This window comes from Entelurus aequoreus, linkage group LG26, assembly GCF_033978785.1.
Source record: "Entelurus aequoreus isolate RoL-2023_Sb linkage group LG26, RoL_Eaeq_v1.1, whole genome shotgun sequence".
In the NCBI taxonomy this organism is placed as follows: Eukaryota; Metazoa; Chordata; class Actinopteri; order Syngnathiformes; family Syngnathidae; genus Entelurus; species Entelurus aequoreus.
The window spans coordinates 18,348,122-18,367,723 of NC_084756.1; the positions used below are offsets into that span (position 1 = coordinate 18,348,122).

Consider the following 19,602-nt stretch of genomic DNA (forward strand, 5'->3'; position numbering starts at 1 on the left):
CAGTAAACAAATACATAAAACATCACATTTACGACATTAAAACTTGCTCACATAACACATGTGCATACAGACAAGGTAGACTGCAGTCCTTTCACAGAAGCTTTAAACTCATTCAACGTAACAAGGGTTTGAAGTTTAATATTCGATTGTAGGTTATTCCAAGCCTTCGCTGCTGAAAACCTAAATGCTTTCTTGCCCAGTTCAGTTCTTACTTTGGGGACGACAAATTGCAGAACATTCGTTGAACGAAGATTGTGACTTCCTTGTTTCTTTGTTAAAAGACAAGACAGATAAGATGGAGTGATACCCAGAATGGTTTTGTAGATGAAAACATACCAATGATTGAGGCGTCGAGCACATAAAGATGTCCAGTTAACCATTGAGTATAATACGCAATGGTGAGTAAGGGGAGCGCAGTTGGTGATAAATCTCAGTGCGCCGTGGTACACACTATCCAGCTTGTGGAGACAACCAGCAGTAGCATTCATGTACAACACATCTCCATAGCCAATAACAGGTAAGAAAGTTGTTTACACCAATTTCTGTTTCACAGTAAAAGAAAAGCAAGACTTGTTTCTATAAAAAAATCCCAGTAAAAGTTTCAGTTTTTTTACAACATACTGAATGTGCTCCTTAAAACTCAAGTGGTCATCAATTAAAAATCCTAAATATTTAAAAGCACATACTAACATAATTTATATATTATTATATTGCAGCCCGGAAGAATTAGGGCTGCATGGGATTCTGGTTATTTGTTTTGTTGTGTTATGTTGTGCTCCGGTGCGGATGTTCTCTCAAAATGTGTTTGTCATTCTTCTTTGGTGTGGATTCACAGTGTGGCGCATATTTCTAACAGTGTTAAAGTTATTTTTTTACGGGCACCCTCAGTGTAACCTGTAGCGCTGTTGGTTAATTATGCATTGCATTCTCATGTGTGTGCTGACAGAAACTGCACATGTCCTGTAACAGGGCTGACACGTTTTTAGAATGTATGAACTCAGACGTGACGACATCTGTGTCTTTGAAGCACGCCCCCAAGACTGCGGTCCGGGTGGACGAGATATAATGACTGATGAACACCTTCTTTGGATAATGAAGGTTAACTCAACTCAAATCCTGAGCCCTGACATTAATGAACTAGCATCCCAGAAAAGATGTCATGTATCTGGCTTGGGCACATCAGATTAGAGCAGTGTGTTGCAAACTGAGCAGTTTAAAGTTCTGAATGGTTGGGTTTATTCATTGTTATTTTATTATCTAATTTATTAGCCTGTGGAAAAAGTTAATGTTGATATTTACCTCAGAAGGTTGCAAATAGAAAAGAGGCATTCAATTTTTATTTAAATTGTATTTGATATGCCATTGATATTTTTAAATGATTATTATTATTTTTATTTGAAACTGGATTTTGCATGTCACTATAAAGTTATATAAGCCTTGCTTGTTCAATATTCAATGCAAAACTTGTTTGGGTCCCTATTAAAAGGTTAATTTGTTCAACCTTGGCCCGCGGCTTTGCTCAGTTTTAAATTTTGGCCCACTCTGTATTTGAGTTTGACACCCCTGCCTTAAAGGAAGGCGTGCGCATGCAGAAAGATGGCACCTGATGGCCATTAGACGTAACTGCACTTTTTGTCCATATAGATACAAATAGTGTTAATGTATGAGATTTAGGGCTGCCAATAATGGCCAAAGTAATAATTACAATGATTGAAATCATGATTACTGATTGTTTTTGGTAAAGCAGTGTTCGGGTGTGAATGCAATATCATCATGAAATTTGTAATGTCTGATAAAAAGACTATAGATAAACCTTATCCATATTTCTAAAGACAAATATTTTTTTTTTTTAATTCTTTAATCACATCAACTTGTCAGCTTTTTGTCATTACATGATGCCTTTATCTCTATTTTTACATTATGATGGAGGGAGTTTTTAATTTTTTTTTAATTTAAGTTATGTACATTTATATGTACATGTAGATGATGTATCAGGACAGATACATTAAGAGTTTGAGCAGAAATATGTAATTTAGGAATTAACTACACACAATAACACATTAACAATGTGCTATGTCACATGAATGTTTTTTGAAGTGATACCTTTGTGACATGAAAAAACACAAGTAATGTAAAAAAAATAAAAACCTGGTGTTTAATTTTTGATATCAAAATAAAACAAAAAAGTTTGGCTAGTGAAGATAAAGTCAAATGAACAAGCTTTGTTTTTCTCCAACGCCTCCTATCAGTACAACAGTTTGGCCAACAAAAATAGAGTGACACCTCTCACATCGAATACACAATCTTCACAGACTGCATTCAATTCGATGAGATGACAAAACATTATAGCTAGTACTGATGTTATTTGAACACTGATATAGTTTGCAGTTAAATAAAGGATGAGTGAACATCACAGTAAACAAACAACAGACTTTCTAAACAAGTTGCTGCATGTCATTAACACTCAGTCACAGCAGCTGATGGACGCTGTATTGAGAAAATAAAAGCAACATCAAATAGTTTTCTCCCTGGCTGTATACTTTTAATGTGGGGACAAGTGTCTCCAATATTGTCTACATCTGTCTCCATTTAAACACAGCAGCGAGTTCTTAAACGCACGGCGGGAAGAGAGGGGAAAATGATGTTAAACCAAGTGCTTGACTCCGTTTACTCCGAGGGGAAATCTCCGCAGCAAATTCCGTGTCATTAGTCCGCCATGACACTAGTGTCAAGTGTCAACTTAGTCAAGCCAAACGACACTAGTGCGCATGCGCCTGACTTCGTGTAGCCTAAAATGCATTAATTAATGACGGCTTTGCGGTAATTAAAAAATTAGACGGTGTTACTAACCGTCTGGAATTTTATCGCAAATTTATCATTATACCGTTTAATTCATTTGGACACCTGTATGAGCTTTTGCTGACAAGTTTATACACCTCACTTTAATAGAATACAGCATTTTATGATAAAATAACCGTTTGTTTCCGCCCGAATGCGGCTGGTATAGACTCCAGCCATCCAGCGACCCCGAGAGGGAAAGGCGGTAGAAAATGGATAAATGGATATGGATGAAAAGTGTTGCAAAGTGCATGTGACTTCAAATAAGCTCTTTTTTAAATAATATTTGAAAGAGATCATCCACAAGCATTTCACTCAGTCATAAAGATCATAAATAGTGAAAAGCTCATTGCACTTAAGAGTATTGTATTGTATGTCCTCCATTACTGAACGTATTTACGATAATCCCAAGGGCTATGTGTATTTATATATTATATATATAATATGTTATATATATATTATATTATTTATTATTATTCTTGTCTATTGTGAGCAAACTGTGGTGCTGAATTTCCCCCAGGGATCAATAAAGTACTTTCTATTCTATTCTTTTTCCTTATATTACTCTTGTCAGCCTGTTCATTATTTCAGCACTGCTGCCACCTAGCTGGAGGTCTGTGTATCGTTGAATAAATTATAAATTATAAATGATAAATGGGTTATACTTGTATAGCGCTTTTCTACCTTCAAGGTACTCAAAGCGCTTTGACAGTATTTCCACATTCACCCATTCACACACTGATGGAGGGAGCTGCCATGCAAGGCGCTACCAGCACCCATCAGGAGCAAGGGTGTAGTGTCTTGCCCAAGGACACAACGGACGTGACTAGGATGGTAGAAGGTGGGGATTGAACCCCAGTAACCAGCAACCCTCCGATTGCTGGCACGGCCACTCTACCAACTTCGCCACGCCGTCCGTTGAAGCATTTCTAAAGATGCTAATACTGAAAGAATTTTTGTGTTTTTATTTCAGAGACTTAAAAAAAAACATGTCCCATGTTTTCAGGTCTGCTAAAAACATACAAATTACTGGACACAGTTGTACAATTTTCTCCACAGCATCTCAATTTGATATGAGTAAAAAACAAAGTATCATTTTCAATAGTCGTCGTAGTGCGTTCATTTCTGATGACAGCTGACATTTTGGGGGTTTCGAGTTGCCAGAACAAAGAACAAAAAAAATTGAATAAGGTGAAACCCTATTCAAACTAACTACATTTAAAGTGTAACGTTAGACATGCATAATTGTTCACATTATTTAAGAATGACATAATACACTCGGCCACAACAATATGCATCTCATATCATTGACCCAATGATTGTTATTATTACTGTTAAGATACAGTAAAATTATATTATAGTTGTCATTATTATATACCTTACTAGAACACTGAATTGTTGCTATTTTTGTTTATTTTCAGAACTCAGTGAATCGAATGGGCCGATGGATTGATTTTAAACATGACTACAAGACTCTCTACCCATGGTTCATGGAGACTGTCTGGTATGTTTGGTATTGTAAAGGACTAATGTGTTTATAAAAAAAAAGAAAAGTAAAGGAACACACAAGCTAGAAGCAGTCATTTGTCTATACTTACTCGTATGTTTTTCATTTTTCCATAACTTTAAGCAAGTTTGTATAATTGGAGTTTGTGTGATGCCGCTTTTAAATAATTGGCGTGACAGCTGGATACCTTTTTGACAAAGCATTACCATGGCAACCTTCAACCACAGATAATATCCATTTATACAGTGCTTTTCTGGACACCTAACGCGGTTCACAGAGAACAGCGAACACATCATCTATTCACTCCACATTCAGACGTTGATGGTGGTAAGCTACATTTGTAGCCACTGGGGTAGACTGATGGAAACATGGCTGCCAATTTGTGCCTACTCTGACCTCTACCAAACAGGGTTGTACGGCATACCAGTATTAATATAGTACCGCGATACTAATGAATCATTTTCGGTACTATACCGTCTCTGAAACGTACCAATCCCGCACCCCCCCACGCCTGCGTCGTAGTCACGTCGTGTCATTGCTGGTTTACGAGCAGAGGAACATGTTCGGCAGCGCACAATCACGGAGTACTTACAAGCAGACACAGTGTGTAGACAGAAAAGGGAGAATGGACGCATTTTGGCTTATAAACTAACGATAAAGGGGAAGATATAACACTGAAACGCCTTCAGGAAGAGGTGCTTTAAGAAATGGCTAGCTAGCTAGCGGCTAACGTCCATCCGCCGTTGGCAGTGTTTTAGCTACTTCTAAATCACTAATCCTCGTCTCCATGGCGACAAATAAAGTACGTTTCTTACAAGTATCATCCCTGCAGGACGAGGAGTAGCTAAACATGCTTCACTACACACCGTAGCTCACCGGCATCAAAATGTAAACAAACGACATTGGTGGATCTACACCTAACATCCACTGTAATGATATCAAGTACAGGCACGTATCTAGTCGATACTACTATGATCACGTCGATTTTTTTTGCCATCACATCATCTTTCGTTTTTTAAAAAAGCATATTATATTTATAAACTCAAGAAATATGTCCCTGGACACATGAGGACTTTGAATATGACCAATGTATGATCCTGTAACTACTTGGTATCGGATTGATACCCAAATTTGTGAGATTATCCAAAACTAATGTAAAGTATCAAACAGAAGAATAAGTGATTATTACATTTTAACAGAAGTGTAGACAGAACATGTTAAAAGAGAAAGTAAGCAGATATTAAGAGTAAATGAACTTCATTGTCAATGAAACCAAATTCATCCGTCCAAGCAAAAACGGGCATATTCATGGATCTCTTAGCGCGGGTGTAGCACATGAAAAAAGTGGACGTCTCTCTCGTTGCACACACATACATGCACACTAGCTCCACCTCCCTTTACCTTGCATCCCTTCCAATCATCAGTCAGGATTTAGCCTGTACACATTCACGGCCGGGCAGCACGGTGCTAGAGGGGTTAGTGCGTCTGCCTCACAATACGAAGGTCCTGGGTTCGATCCTGCGCTCGGGATCTTTCTGTGTGGAGTTTGCATGTCCTCCCCGTGACTGCGTGGGTTCCCTCCGGGTACTCCGGCATCCTCCCACCTCCAAAGACATGCACCTGGGGATAGGTTGATTGGCAACACTAAATTGGCCCTAGTGTGTGAATGTTGTCTGTCTATCTGTGTTGGCCCTATGATGAGGTGGCGACTTGTCCAGGGTGTACCCCGCCTTCCGCCCTATTGTAGCTGAGATAGGCTCCAGCGCCCCCCGCGACACCGAAGGGAATAAGCGGTAGAAAATGGATGGATGGATGGACATTCACGGCCTCGCAGACATTGGGAATTAAAAGAACTCTCCGGAGCCGGAGGTTGCTGCTCCATCTTTTCTTCTGTGATAACTAAGGTTATGGTTATGGTTTGAGTTTATTTCAAACATGCTTACAATTACAACATGACACATCACTATTTCCAGTTTCTCCCTTCAACATGTTCAAAAAGGAGGAGGAAGAAGCAGAGCTTATTTAGTCCTACCCACTTTTCATTACATAGCAATTGCTAAAACTTTTGTTCACTTCCTGTTCTCAATTTATTCACCGTATACTCCATAAATAATAACATTAATAAATAATTAATAAATAGTGAAGTAGGTTGTATTTCATATAGTGAGATGAATAAGATGATCAGTAAGTTCAGAATGTTTATCATGGTGGTTCTTTGTACTTTGTAAACACTTTGAGTTTGAACAGTTTCTTAAATTGGATCATATTAGTACATTGTTTGATTTATTTACTTAATCCGTTACATAATGATATACTGAAGGTTTTAAATGTCGTACGTGCATACAAATGTTTTAAGTTAGATTTTTCTCTGAGGTTGTATTACTCCTCTTTTGTTGAGAATAATTGTTGTCTTGGGTAGTAGCAGGTTATAGTTTGCTTTGTGCATAATTTTAGCTGTTTACAAATTCACTTTATCTTGGAATTTCCATATTTTCGATTCAATACATAAAAGGTTTTAATGTTCTCTATATCCACTATTATGTATTATTATAACTGATCTTTTTTTAAATTTTTTATAAACACGGTTAGTGACTGAGGTGTACTTTTGTAGTTATTTCCCCGTATTTCTGCACAATAACTCTGATATGGTAACACTAGTAGTGAAGAATATTATCTTCAATTTACACGTGTCAGGCTTTTCAGTTTGCTTCAAAGCATCTCTCAGCTGTCAATAAACGCTTGTTTGCATTTTGTCATCATTGAGCGTCTTTTTAAATCTTTCAGGTGGGTGTTCAAGCAGCTGTATGACAAGGGTCTGGTGTTTCGTGGTGTCAAGGTCATGCCTTTTTCCACCGCCTGCAACACTCCCCTATCCAACTTCGAGTCCCACCAGAACTACAAGGTTCACAAAACTCCCTTCAACCATGTTAAGACATCGAGACAATGAGAGAAACTCACTTTCCCCAACATTTGCACATGTGCAGGACGTTCAAGATCCTTCAGTTATCGTCAACTTTCCACTGCTTGAGAATGAGGACGTGTGCCTTATCGCTTGGACCACCACTCCATGGACGCTCCCCAGCAACTTGGCCCTATGTGTCAACCCTGAGTTATCTTACGTCAAGGTGCAAGGTAAGAAACTTGACACAGAGTAGTATTCCAAATACAACAACTGGCAAATAATATGCAATCATCAGACTTGGAGAATGTTCATTCAGTTGTTAGTAGAAAAAAAGCAGATAACAAAGGTGATATAGACATTGTCGTTTCAAATGACAAATGTCTGGCTTTAAGAAACGCAAAATAAAATTAAGAAAATAAATTGTGGAAGTCCAAAACGGTTTCAGTTTTAGATGTAGCAGAGTAAAAAATTCTGGCGTAAAAATAATGGAATCAGGAAAAAACAAACAAAAAAACACTGAAACAGACTTATAGTACTTTGTTGCACCACCTCTGACTTTTATGACAGCTCGCAATCTCCGAGGAATGAATTTAACGAGTGACAAGCAGCACTCTTCATCAATCTCGCGACAACTTTCTCTGATTGCTGTTATCAGATCAGCTTTGCAAGTTGGAGTCTTGTCATGGACCATTTTGTTAAAATTCCACCACAATTTTTCCATTGGATTGGAATCCGGACTATTTGCAGGCTATGACATTGACCTTATACATTTTTCTTCAAGGAAAGTTTTTAAAGTTTTTGCTGTATGTCAAGATTCATTATCATCTTGAAAAATGATGTCATCATCCACAAACATACTTTCCATTGATGGAATAACGAAAGTGTCCAATGCGTCAACGTTATCGTTAGCATTTATTGAATATATGACAGCAATCTCCCGAGTGCCATTACCTGTCATGCAGCACCATATCATCAATGACTGTGGAAATGTGCATGTTTTCTTCAGGCAGTCGTAGGGCTGGGCGATTATATGATCGGGATCGATGATCTTGATTAATTTAAGTTTGGTCACGGTGATCAGCTGTTAGCATATATTACCTCTATCAAACATGACAGAAATGTCTGTTAGAGGATACCGCAGTAGTAAACGGTAGGGAAGCAACAAAGCTCGGTATAATCCTGCATGGAACAACCCGCCTTTATCGACCGTTATCCTTTGTGTGTTTGTGTACAAACCCCAAAACCAGTGAAGTCGGCATGTTGTGTAAATAAAAACAAACAAAACAACAAAAAAAATACAATGATTTGCAAATCCTTTTCAACCTATATTCAATTGAATAGACTGCAAAGACAAGATACTTAATGTTTGAACTGGAAAACTTAATTTTTTGCAAATATTAGCTCATTTGGAATTTGATGCCTGCAACATGTTTCAAAAAAGCTGGCACAAGTGGCAAAAAATACTGATCATGTTGAGGAATGCTCATCAAACACTTATTTGGAACATCCCACAGGTGAACAGGCTAATTGGGAACAGGTGGGTGCCATGATTGGGTATAAAAGCAGCTTCCAGGAAATGCTCAGTCATTCACAAACAAGGATGGGGCAAGGGTCACCACTTTGTGAACAAATGCCTGAGCAAATTGTCCAACTGTTTAAGAACAACATTTCTCAACCAACTATATTGCAAGGAATTTAGGGATTTCACCATCTACGGTCCGTAATATCAAAAGGTTCAGAGAATCTGGAGAAATCACTGCACGTGAGCGGCAAGGCCGTGACCTTCAATCGACCTTCGCGGTACTGCATCAAAAAGCGATGTCAGTCTGTAAAGGATATCACCACATGTGCGACATATACTCCGGAGCGACTTATTTGTGAAATTATTAACACATTACCGTAAAATATAAAATAATATTATTTATCTCATTCGCGTAGGAGACGAAGCAAATGTCAGCAATCGTCACACACACGTCAGCAATCGTCACTCACACGTCAACCAATAAGAATTTGGCGGGGGAGGGTCATGGCAGAAGTGCATTGTGGGTCATGGGATGCTAACTGCTATATATGCTATATGCTACTGCCATAGCTTTTAAAATGGATCACATCAACATTGGCGGTAACTTATAAAACTGAGAAGGACTGAACAAAAATGGCACTGGAAAGGAAATCATATACTGCAGATTACAAGCTGGACGTAGTGAAATAGGCAGCAGAGAACGGCAATCGAGCAGCAGAAAGGAAGGACATACCAGAGGCGACACCGGGGAGGAAGATTTCATCGGATTTAGCGATCGGGAGTGACAGATTGTTTGGTAAACGTATAACATGTTCTATATGTTATAGTTATTTGAATGACTCTTGCCATGATGTGTTGCGTTAACATACCAGGCACGTTCTCAGTTGGTTATTTATGCCTCATATAACGTACACTTATTCAGCCTGTTCACTATTCTTTGTTTATTTTAAATTGCCTTTCAAATGTCTATTCTTGGTGTTGGATTTTATCAAATAAATTTCCCCCAAAAATGTGACTTATACTCCAGTGTGACATGTTTTTTTCCTTCTTTATGGTGCATTTTTGGCCGGTGCGACGTATACTCCGGAGCGACTTATAGTCCGAAAAATATGGTACGCATCTGTGAAGGCACTATTAATGCTGAAAGGTACTCTGTTCGAACATTAAATATCTTGTCTTTGCAATCTATTCAATTAAATATTAGTTGAAAAGTATTTGCAAATCATTGTATTCTGTTTTTTATTTACCATTTACACAACGTGCCAACTTAATTGGTTTTGGGGTTTGTACGTTGGCATGTGTTTGTGTACATTTGCATGTGTTTGGGTCTGTGTGTGCCCGTTCCCCCGTCGTGAAAGTCAGGCTGGTAATGACGTAATTAATATTCAATCAGCGCTTTGCCTCTTCCCTCTTAAGTGCAGCCCAGAAGAATGAAATAAAGAAGTCTGACTAACGATAGTACAGAGGATGGAGCAGAAACTTTAGAGACAGACTTAAATCTCACTGCCTGCTGCAGCTCACCTGCAATTCTGCCCTGAATGCGGACTCTCAGAAAGGCACAGAATGTATATGTGACTAAACTACCATATTAGTCCTGACTTGGATAATAAACACACTTACTAATTTCATCAGAAAAATGCATTTTTGAATCAGACTTGTATGTGTTTGCAAAGATAACATGTATAAAAGAAACTCTGCAGACATCTTTTTTTTTAAATCCTTATTGAGTTTGTGGATAAAAAACATTTTGTTCCTGGAAATAATAAACGTGTTTTATGTGTTGGTATCGTATTTTCCGCACTATAAGGTGCACCTAAAAACCTCCAATTCTCTCAAAAGCTGACAGTGCGCTTTATATATGGACCAATATTGAGCCACAACAGGTCTCGCAACTACGAAATGCATAACGTAACCCCAGCCTCTACTGTAGCATCTATTCTATGTGCCTTATAATGCGGTGCGCCTTATAATGCTGTGCACCTTATATATGAACAAAGTTTTAAAATAGGCCATTCATTGAAGGTGCGCCTTATAGTGCGGAAAATACGGTACACATTATTTTACAGTACCTCAAATTCAGACTGCACTTGAATGTACTTTTAGTAAAGTACAGTGGTTCAAAAACACTGGCTTAGAGTGATGAATGGAGAATCATTTTGAACAGAAACGCAATGGACGATTTTACTTCCGGTAAAAGTACATTCTCAACCTGCAACACCTGCAGTGAGCAAACTTTTCCAAAAGATGGCGCCATAACACAAACAACAATCCTTTTCAATGTCTCTGCTTGAGTTTGATGAAAACTATTGAACACGAAACATTTAGGACATTAGTGAGGAAAAATCCATAAATTAGCCGCACTGTTTTATAAGCCGCAGGGCTCTAAGCGTAGGAAAAAAGTAGCAGCTTATAGTCCAACATTATTTATATATTATACTATTTATATTTTCAAAATTGGGTATTTCCATAATTTTTTGCACTCAGTTTGATCTGAAAATTAAACTGTTACTGACTGCTACAATTTATATTTTGGATTTATTTTAGTGTTTCTTAAAGCCAGAAAGTTGCCAAAACTATAGTTTTGTGTCATATCTGTTATCTGCTCCAAAATTAAATAACTGAATGAACATCCTCCAAGTCGGGTGATTGCATAATTTTTTCCAGGGGTTGTGTATGTCATAATTTTAGAATGTCAGTGTACTTCCTTTACAGCCATTGGATGAGGACTTGTGACGTCACTTACATCTGACCTGCAAACATGTTAGTTCTTAGTATTAGCCAATTTTATCAAGTGCATAACCTTGAGGCCTTCAGATTGTGCCTGGAAATCCTGTTCGTGTCATGGCTTGATTGTTGTTTTGCACTTCAGCTAAGGGCTTTCTTGTTAAAAAAAATAATACTGAGACCAAATTAATGAAGGAACATCTCAGAAAGGCTCTGCCACGACAAAAGTATTTTTTGGTTTCTTGTATGACTTTATAGCCTTCGTACATGTTTGTGCTGATGGATGATTCCAGTGGAACTTGCGCTCAGGCAGAAAGAAGTCCCTTTCACACAGAGATCCTACATAATTGGTACATTAGAGCATTAACAGACTGTAGATGCTGCATTTATTTGCATGTGCCTTTCACACAAAACCCAGAAATGTAGACTTTTTATGCCTGGAGCTGCACACAAAAAAAGGTTGCTTTACAACAAAATCCCCAGTGAGCTTCACTGGCCAGGGTAAGTTGGGTCCGTTAAAGGCAAAAGCCACCAGAAAGTTTTGCTGGCTATCATACATCTGTTTGTAAGAGGAGCTATTACAGAAAATCAGTTTACTGTTGTTTTGACTTGTATTTATTTTATGAGCTTGAATGTGCTGTCGAGTGAGCAAGCGTGCCAAGGTTTTGACTCGATGAAATATTGTCAATCTTTCTATTTAGTTCTATTAAGAGAGTCCCCCTGTTAACTGTCCTTCCATAAAGACAATTGGAAGTTTCTATAAAGCAGAACAAGACAACGGGGAGTGTTTGATTTCTTTACTCTCAAGAAATTTACATTTTTTGCAAAATCGTGCCGCCCTATTTACAAACCTCAAACCCATAATCATAACCCTGTCCCGGCTTTCTGCCATTCCTCTTTTCATTGTTGCTCTCCAGTCTCTGTTACAGCTCTCATCTTAATGCATACGATGGACAATTGGCAGGGTTAGTTGTCTCGTTGCTGTTCACTAGGAATCGCCACCGAAACCCTTCCTCATTTGTTTGCTTGTCAAACTTTATTCTAGAACATAAATCATGCCTCTCACCTAAATGGTAGAAGAACGAGGACGTATTCCGACAAATTGGTGCACTTTGACAGCAAATTTAGATCCGGAAATGGCGAGAACGACATGAAAAGATGCTTGGTTTCACCCCTTTTTTAGCAAGGATTATGAGTCACTCTTCATCTAAATGGGAGCATATGATTATCCTAGTAGTCGGCATCCGAATGACAGCCGACCTTGTACAGTAAGTGATGTTTTATTATGTTTGTTGGCTCTCATAAAGTCTGCAGTGAGTAATAATCAGTGATGTTGGAAAAAGAAAAAGCGAATGTCATTATGCGTTTTTGAAATTAATGCGCTGTGTGCCTATATATAAGCAAAATATGTAAATGTTATTATAAATGTGCCTGTTACTACACTACATATATACTTACATTATATATATAAAACCTTAATGGAGTTATTTGGATGTTTTTTAAGCGCTTTATAGGCAGAATAGATAGGCTCTCAGAGTCTCCATTGTAAGCAGACTTTTGATCGCATTTATTTACTACTAAGACCGCATTCAAAAAAATGCACCCATCATGTCTTTCATAATGATTGTGAACGATGCACCAATGACAGTTACAAACATTAAAACTCAAGTAAGTCGTTCTCTCTGTTCTATATTGCTGTAATTAAAACAATTTGTTGTAGATTTCTTCTTATTTTTGATAAATGTATTCATCATTCAATCCGTATAATTCTGATTAAATTGCTATTCCATTTCATTTGAATGTCACAAAATTCCATAAAAATCTCAAGGCATTGTTTTTTGTTTTCTTACAAACATTTTCATGTTTTCAGTTTTTCAAGGAACAATTTTGGCACAGGCACCGTATTTAAAGTACCGATTTGGTATTAATATTTGTTAACATGTAAACGACTGTCCATCCCTATTGTTCCTACAGAACAGATTCTTGGAAACAAGCTGACTTGTAGAGGCACTGAGAAAGGAGCTACTGCCCTTTCACTTGGGATGGGAATCTTATAATAACTCTCGCTTCAATTCTATTACGATTCGATTCAGAATCAATTCTCGATTTAAGTGATCTTTTATTATTTGTTATGTAAAATGTAATTAAACCTTTTCGAGTAAGCACGGAAATGCCTGAAGAAACGGTTTTTTTTGTATGTAATTCTTGAACATATTGAATTGATTCTTAACAGTTATAAATAAGTCGTGATTCAGAATCAGAATCAGAATAGTTTTATTGCCATTGTTTGAGAACGGGTTCACAAACTAGGAATTTTTCTTGGTGCAAACGTGCGACATAAAACACATAACACATATTTGGTATAAAAAGAGCTGTGACTGAGCTATCAGATAGACTTGGAAGGGATTCAAGGAATTCAAGGAGCTGCTGTTAGGAGTTATTGTTCATTTGCCTGATGGCAGAGGGGAAAAAACTGTTCAGGTGGCGGGAGGTGTGGGTCTGGATGGAGCGTAGTCTCCTGCCTGAGGGGAGAGGGGAGACTAGTTGAATAGGTGAGAAGAGTCAGCTGTGATCCGACCCACACGCCTCCTGGTCCTGGAGGAGAACAAGTCCTGGAGGGATGGGAGCTTGCAGCCAATCACTTTCTCAGCAGCACGTACGATGCGCTGCAGTCTATTCTTATCCTGGACTGTGGCGCCGGGGAACCACACTGATGGAGGAGGTCAGGATGGACTCTATAATGGCTGAGTAAAACTGCACCAGCATCTCGGTCGGCACCTTAAGTTTCCTCAGCTGCCGCAGGAAGTACATCCTCTGCTGGGCCTTCTTGATGAGGGAGCTGATGGTCAGCTCCCACTTGAGGTCCTGGGTGATGGTGGTGCCCAAGAAACAGAAGGAGTCCACAATGGGGACGGGGGTGGGAGAGTCAATCAGGGTGAGGGGGGAGGGTGGGGCTGTGACTTTCCTGAAGTCCATGATCATCTCCACTGTTTTCTGGGCGTTCAGCTCCAGGTTGTTGAGGCTGCACCAGGACGTCAGCCGGTCCACCTCTCTCCTGTAGGCGGACTCATCGCCATTCGAGATGAGCCCGATGAGGGTGGTGTCATCCGCAAACTTGAGCAGTTTTACGGATTGGTGACTGGAGGTGCAGCAGTTTGTATACAGGGAGAAGAACCAGGGGGAGAGTACACAGCCCTGAGTAGTACCAGTGTTTGTGGTTCGACTGTCCGAGACAATCTTCCCCAGCCGTACGTGCTGTCTTCGGTCTGTGAGGAAGTCATTAATCCAACTGCAGAGGGAGTCGGGCACGCTGAGCTGGTAGAGCTTGTCTCGTAGCAGTCCAGGGAGGATGGTGTTGAAGGCAGAGCTGAAGTCCACAAACAGGATCCTAGCGTAGGTTCCTGGGGAGTCCAGATGCTCCAGGATGAAGTGGAGGGCCAGGTTCACTGCATCATCCACAGACCTGTTGGCTCTGTAGGCGAACTGCAGTGGGTCCAGGAGGGGGGCGGTGATGTCCTTGAGGTGGGGCAGGACCAAGCGCTCAAAGGACTTCATGACCACAGACGTCAGCGCGACTGGCCTGTAGTCATTTAGTCCTGTGATCCGTGCTTTCTTGGGGACAGGGACAATGGTAGAGGTCTTAAAGCAGGACGGCACGCGGCAAAGCTCCAGAGAGGTGTTAAAAATGTCAGTGAAGACAGGAGCCAGCTGGTCCGCACAGTGTCTGAGAGTGGAGGGGGAGACACCATCCGGCCCGGGGGCCTTCCGCGTATTCAGCTTCAAGAACTGCCGGCGTACATCCTCTTCTTTAATGGAGAGGGTCTTTACAGTCTTATGATGTTTTTGGAGTCCTGTGATGTCATTGGAGTCCTTTAACTCCTTTAATGATGTGCTGGCATTGGTGGGGAGGGTGATGGTGGGGGGAGCATGGCTTTGATGAGCTGAAGGCCGTTCATGACGACAGTAATGTTTGTTGAGGCCCTGAACGAGAGTCCGGTCATTCAGGGCCTGGGGGGTTTTGGGCTTATAGTTCGTAAGGGCCCTTAGACCTCTCCAAACTGCCGCAGAATCATTGGAGCGGAACTGTTCCTGTAGACGGTTAGAGTACACAGATTTTGCTTTCTCCACTTCCCTGGTGAAGTGGTACTTCGCTTCTCTGTATGTACTTCGGTCCCCGCTTCTCCATGCAGCCTCCTTCTTCTTGCGCAGCTGTCGGAGCTTGGGTGTGAACCAGGGCTTGTCGTTGTTATAACAAACCCTGGTGCGCGTTGGAATGATGCGCGCCTCATTGAACTGTATGTATGAGGTCACAGTGTCCGTATAATCGTCCAGATTGTTCGTGGCCGCTCCAATTGCCTCCCAGTCTGTCGTTTCCCAACAAGCACGCAACTCGTCCACAGACTCGGCGGTGAAACACTTAATGTTACTCATAACAGGTTTAGCCAGTTTCAGTCTCTGTCTGTATGAAGGGATTAAGTGCACCATCACGTGATCTGATAGTCCAAGAGCAGCGCGCGGGACTGCATGAAAAGCCTTGCTCAGTGTAGTGTAGCAGTGATCCAGCGTGTTCTCCTCTCTGGTCGGGCATTTAATAAACTGTCTATACTTTGGTAATTCCTGGCTCAAATTTCCCTTGTTAAAGTCACCAAGCACGATAACAAGAGAGTCAGGAAAAGACCGTTCCACATGTAAGATCTGTCATGCGAGCGCGCGCTGAGCGTCACGCACGTCCGCGCCGGGCGGGATGTAAACAGCCACTAGAATGAATGAAACAATCTCACGCGGTGAGTAAAAGGGCTTACAGTGGATGAATAAATATTCCAGAGAAGAAGAACAGTGTCTGGAAATCGCTGTCACGTCTGCACTAGCTATTGTTGATAAAGAAGCATATCAATGTCAATCAATCAATGTTTATTTATATAGCCCTAAATCACAAGTGTCTCAAAGGGCTGCACAAGCCACAACGACATCCTCGGTACAGAGCCCACATACGGGCAAGGAAAAACTCACCCCAGTGGGACGTCGGTGAATGACTATGAGAAACCTTGGAGAGGACCGCATATGTGGGTAACCCCCCCCCCCCCTAGGGGAGACCGAAAGCAATGGATGTCGAGTGGGTCTGACATAACATTGTGAAAGTCCAGTCCACAGTGGATCCAACACATCAGCGAGAGTCCAGTCCACAGCGGGGCCAGCAGGAAACCATCCCGAGCGGAGACGGGTCAGCAGCGCAGAGATGTCTCCAACCGAAGCATAGTCCACCGCCTCTTTTTTTTGCCAGAGAGCGCCGCGTCTCGGTCCGCGCGGAGGAGATGAAAGCCCTCCAGTTGAAGCGCGCTGTCCGGGACTCTTGCGCTCAGCCAAGTCTCCGTGAAACACAACACACAGGATGAGGAGAAGTCCTTGTTCCTTCTCATCAGCAACGCTAGCTCGTCCATCTTGTTGGCAAGTGAGCGGACGTTGGAGAGGAAGATGCCTGGTAGAGGCGTGCGTAATCCCCGTCCGCGAAGACGGACAAGTGTGCCCGCTCGCTTTCCTCTTCGATGCTGTTTCCCTCTTTTGAGCACAGAATGGACCAAATCCGCAGCTGACGCTAAGATGACTGGTAACAAGTCCATAGGGATGGTGGATCTGATGTTCAGTAGCTCTTCACGGGTGTAAGAGCACCCGGAAACACAATTTATGTACAAAAACAAACAAAACAGAGGCAGCCTTCATCGGCGCCATGATGATGACGTATTCAGATGTGAATCCATTTTTTTGGGGCACCCCTATCTTTTACTGTCTGTATTCTGTGTGAAAAGTACCAGTAGGAAAGAGGGCGATTTTCAGCTTCTACGGTGGTGTCAGGGCTGTAACAATGGCTAGTTAGCGCCTGTATGGAAGTGTGTATTTGCAATACAGTTGTCTGAGTGTGAAGTTAAACACCTCAGACACCGTTCTCCAGCCTTGTGTCGACAGCAATCTTTACTGTCCGATAAGTTTTACAGGATTTGCTAGCGTCTGTGTATAGTATAAGGCACTGGCGAATAAATGCCGGATTTGCCGTTGCAACTTTGACATACCGATTTTGCGGGATCTCTGTGTAAAAGATGTTAGTGTGAGTAGGAACTTTTTTTATACCTAATCCTCCTGTTTGCAAACATGCAAATGTACTATGACTTAACAATTACGCCACGGTTGTCACTTCATTATTTACAACTCATGCATCCCCTTTTGGCGGTGTAGAGAGAGAGATTGTGACATCCCCCTCTCATACTGCAGGGGGCACTGTTGCAGCACTGTCTGAGCTAATGACTTGCACCGCCAGTGCTGCATGGGAGAGCGCCTCGGAATACCAATGATTTTTTTTCTGCTTTGCATCAGTTCAGCCTCCCCCCGCCCCAGCTTCCCTCTCATCCTCTCTCGTTTCATCTCCATCCAAAATGTTCTGCCCATTGACTTCCACCATCCACCTGTTTTTGACCCGGCATTGCTCAGATTTTTGCTGTGTCTCGCTGTTTTTATGTCTCAGGGGCTGTCAGCCGTTGCAGGTCTGTGCTTTGTAGTCATTTGTCACACCAACCCGAAAGGGAAAGATATTTTACTGGTTCCAATCTTTTTTTTTTTGCCTTTTATGAACGTAATATGCTCTGTTTTTTATTTGTGGTTTGGTCGTTTTTGTGTTTTGGGACCGTTCTGGTTATCCCTGTTAGCAACTTTTCCATTCGCTCTGTCCCCGCATGAGCAGCTTCACAGCGCCGCCATGGAGTCCTTACCTGACCTTGACTTTAATAGCGAGGGCCTTTCTTGTTACTTAAGCAGGATTCGACATCCCTGTTAAAGGCGTCACAACTCCCAGTGCAGAACATGTTCTCTGTCCCGTCGCAGTTTGTCATACATGAAACTAGGATCAATAAACATTAATCACTCTGTCAGGGCCATTTGTTACAGCATTCAAAAATTAAGCAGAGCATAAGAAAAATCATCATTCACGTTACCGTGAATGCAGACAGCTTAGAAGACACTAACGGGGAGAAATTGATTTGCAATGGCCACTAAGCATTATATGTCACACTAGATGTGGGATAATCATTCTTTGTTGTGCAGCTCTCTCCCTCTCTCCTTAGTTTTGATGCTGTTCTAGTGTATAGATGTGGGTACAGTCAAACCTCCAAAGTTATAAACACCTTTTGTTTGGTGACACGAGTTCATGTAAACATTTTTCAATTAGTTGTTCCCACTGGAAATGAGTACATTTGTTACAGTTATATGGAATAGAATTCACACTGAACAAAAATATAAATGCAACACTTTTGTTTATGCTCCCATTTTTCATGAGTTGAACTCAAAGATCTAAAACTTTTACAATATACACAAAAGACCCATCCCTCTTCTAAATCTGTGTTAGTGAGCATTTCTTCTTTTGCCAAGATAATCCATCCCACTTCACAGGTGTGGCATATCAAGATGCTTATTAAAGAGTTTGATTATTACACAGGTGTGCCCTAGGCTGCCCACAATAAAAGGCCACTCTGAAATGTGCAGTTTTATCACACAACACAAAGCCACAGATGTCGCAAGTTTTGAGGGAGCTGTTTCACGTGAAATCTTTTGGTTCATTTCCCTACCAAAAAACGTCTCCAAAAGCGTTTCAGATAATTTAGCAGTACATCCAACCGGCCTCACAACTGCAGACCATGTGTAAGCACACCAGCCCAGTACCTCCACATCCAGCAGGTACTTCTCCATGATCGTCTGAGACCAGCCACCCGGACAGCTACTGCAACAATTGATTTGCATAACTAAATAATTTCTGTCAAACTGTGAGAAACCGTCTTAGGGGAAGCTTATCTGCATGTTTGTCGTCCTCATCAGGGTCTCGACCTGACTGCAGTTTGTCGTCGTAACCGACTTAAATGGGCAAATGCTCTTATTTGATGGTGTCTGGCACATTGGAGAGCTGACAGTGAATTACAAAAGCATTTAAATTTTTAGTTTAGTGTGACTTCAGAATTTTCATTTTGATATTCTCTCATGCTGTTAAAATAAACCTACCATTACAATTATAGACTTAATTTCTTTGTTCACGGTCAAATAATGATTTTCCGCCACTGTAATAAAATTACT

At 40.9% G+C, this 19,602-nt stretch overlaps 1 protein-coding gene across 1 annotated transcript in view; it reads left to right on the forward strand.

The window, feature by feature from the left end:
* The window catches only part of iars1 (isoleucyl-tRNA synthetase 1), a 137,297-nt gene that overhangs the window by 8,532 nt on the left and 109,163 nt on the right, over window positions 1–19,602 (forward strand). The window contains exons 5-7 of the mRNA XM_062037484.1: window positions 4,260–4,342; window positions 7,130–7,247; window positions 7,330–7,477. Of these exons, the coding sequence (XP_061893468.1) occupies window positions 4,260–4,342; window positions 7,130–7,247; window positions 7,330–7,477 (349 nt within the window). The remainder of the gene's footprint in view (window positions 1–4,259; window positions 4,343–7,129; window positions 7,248–7,329; window positions 7,478–19,602) is intronic.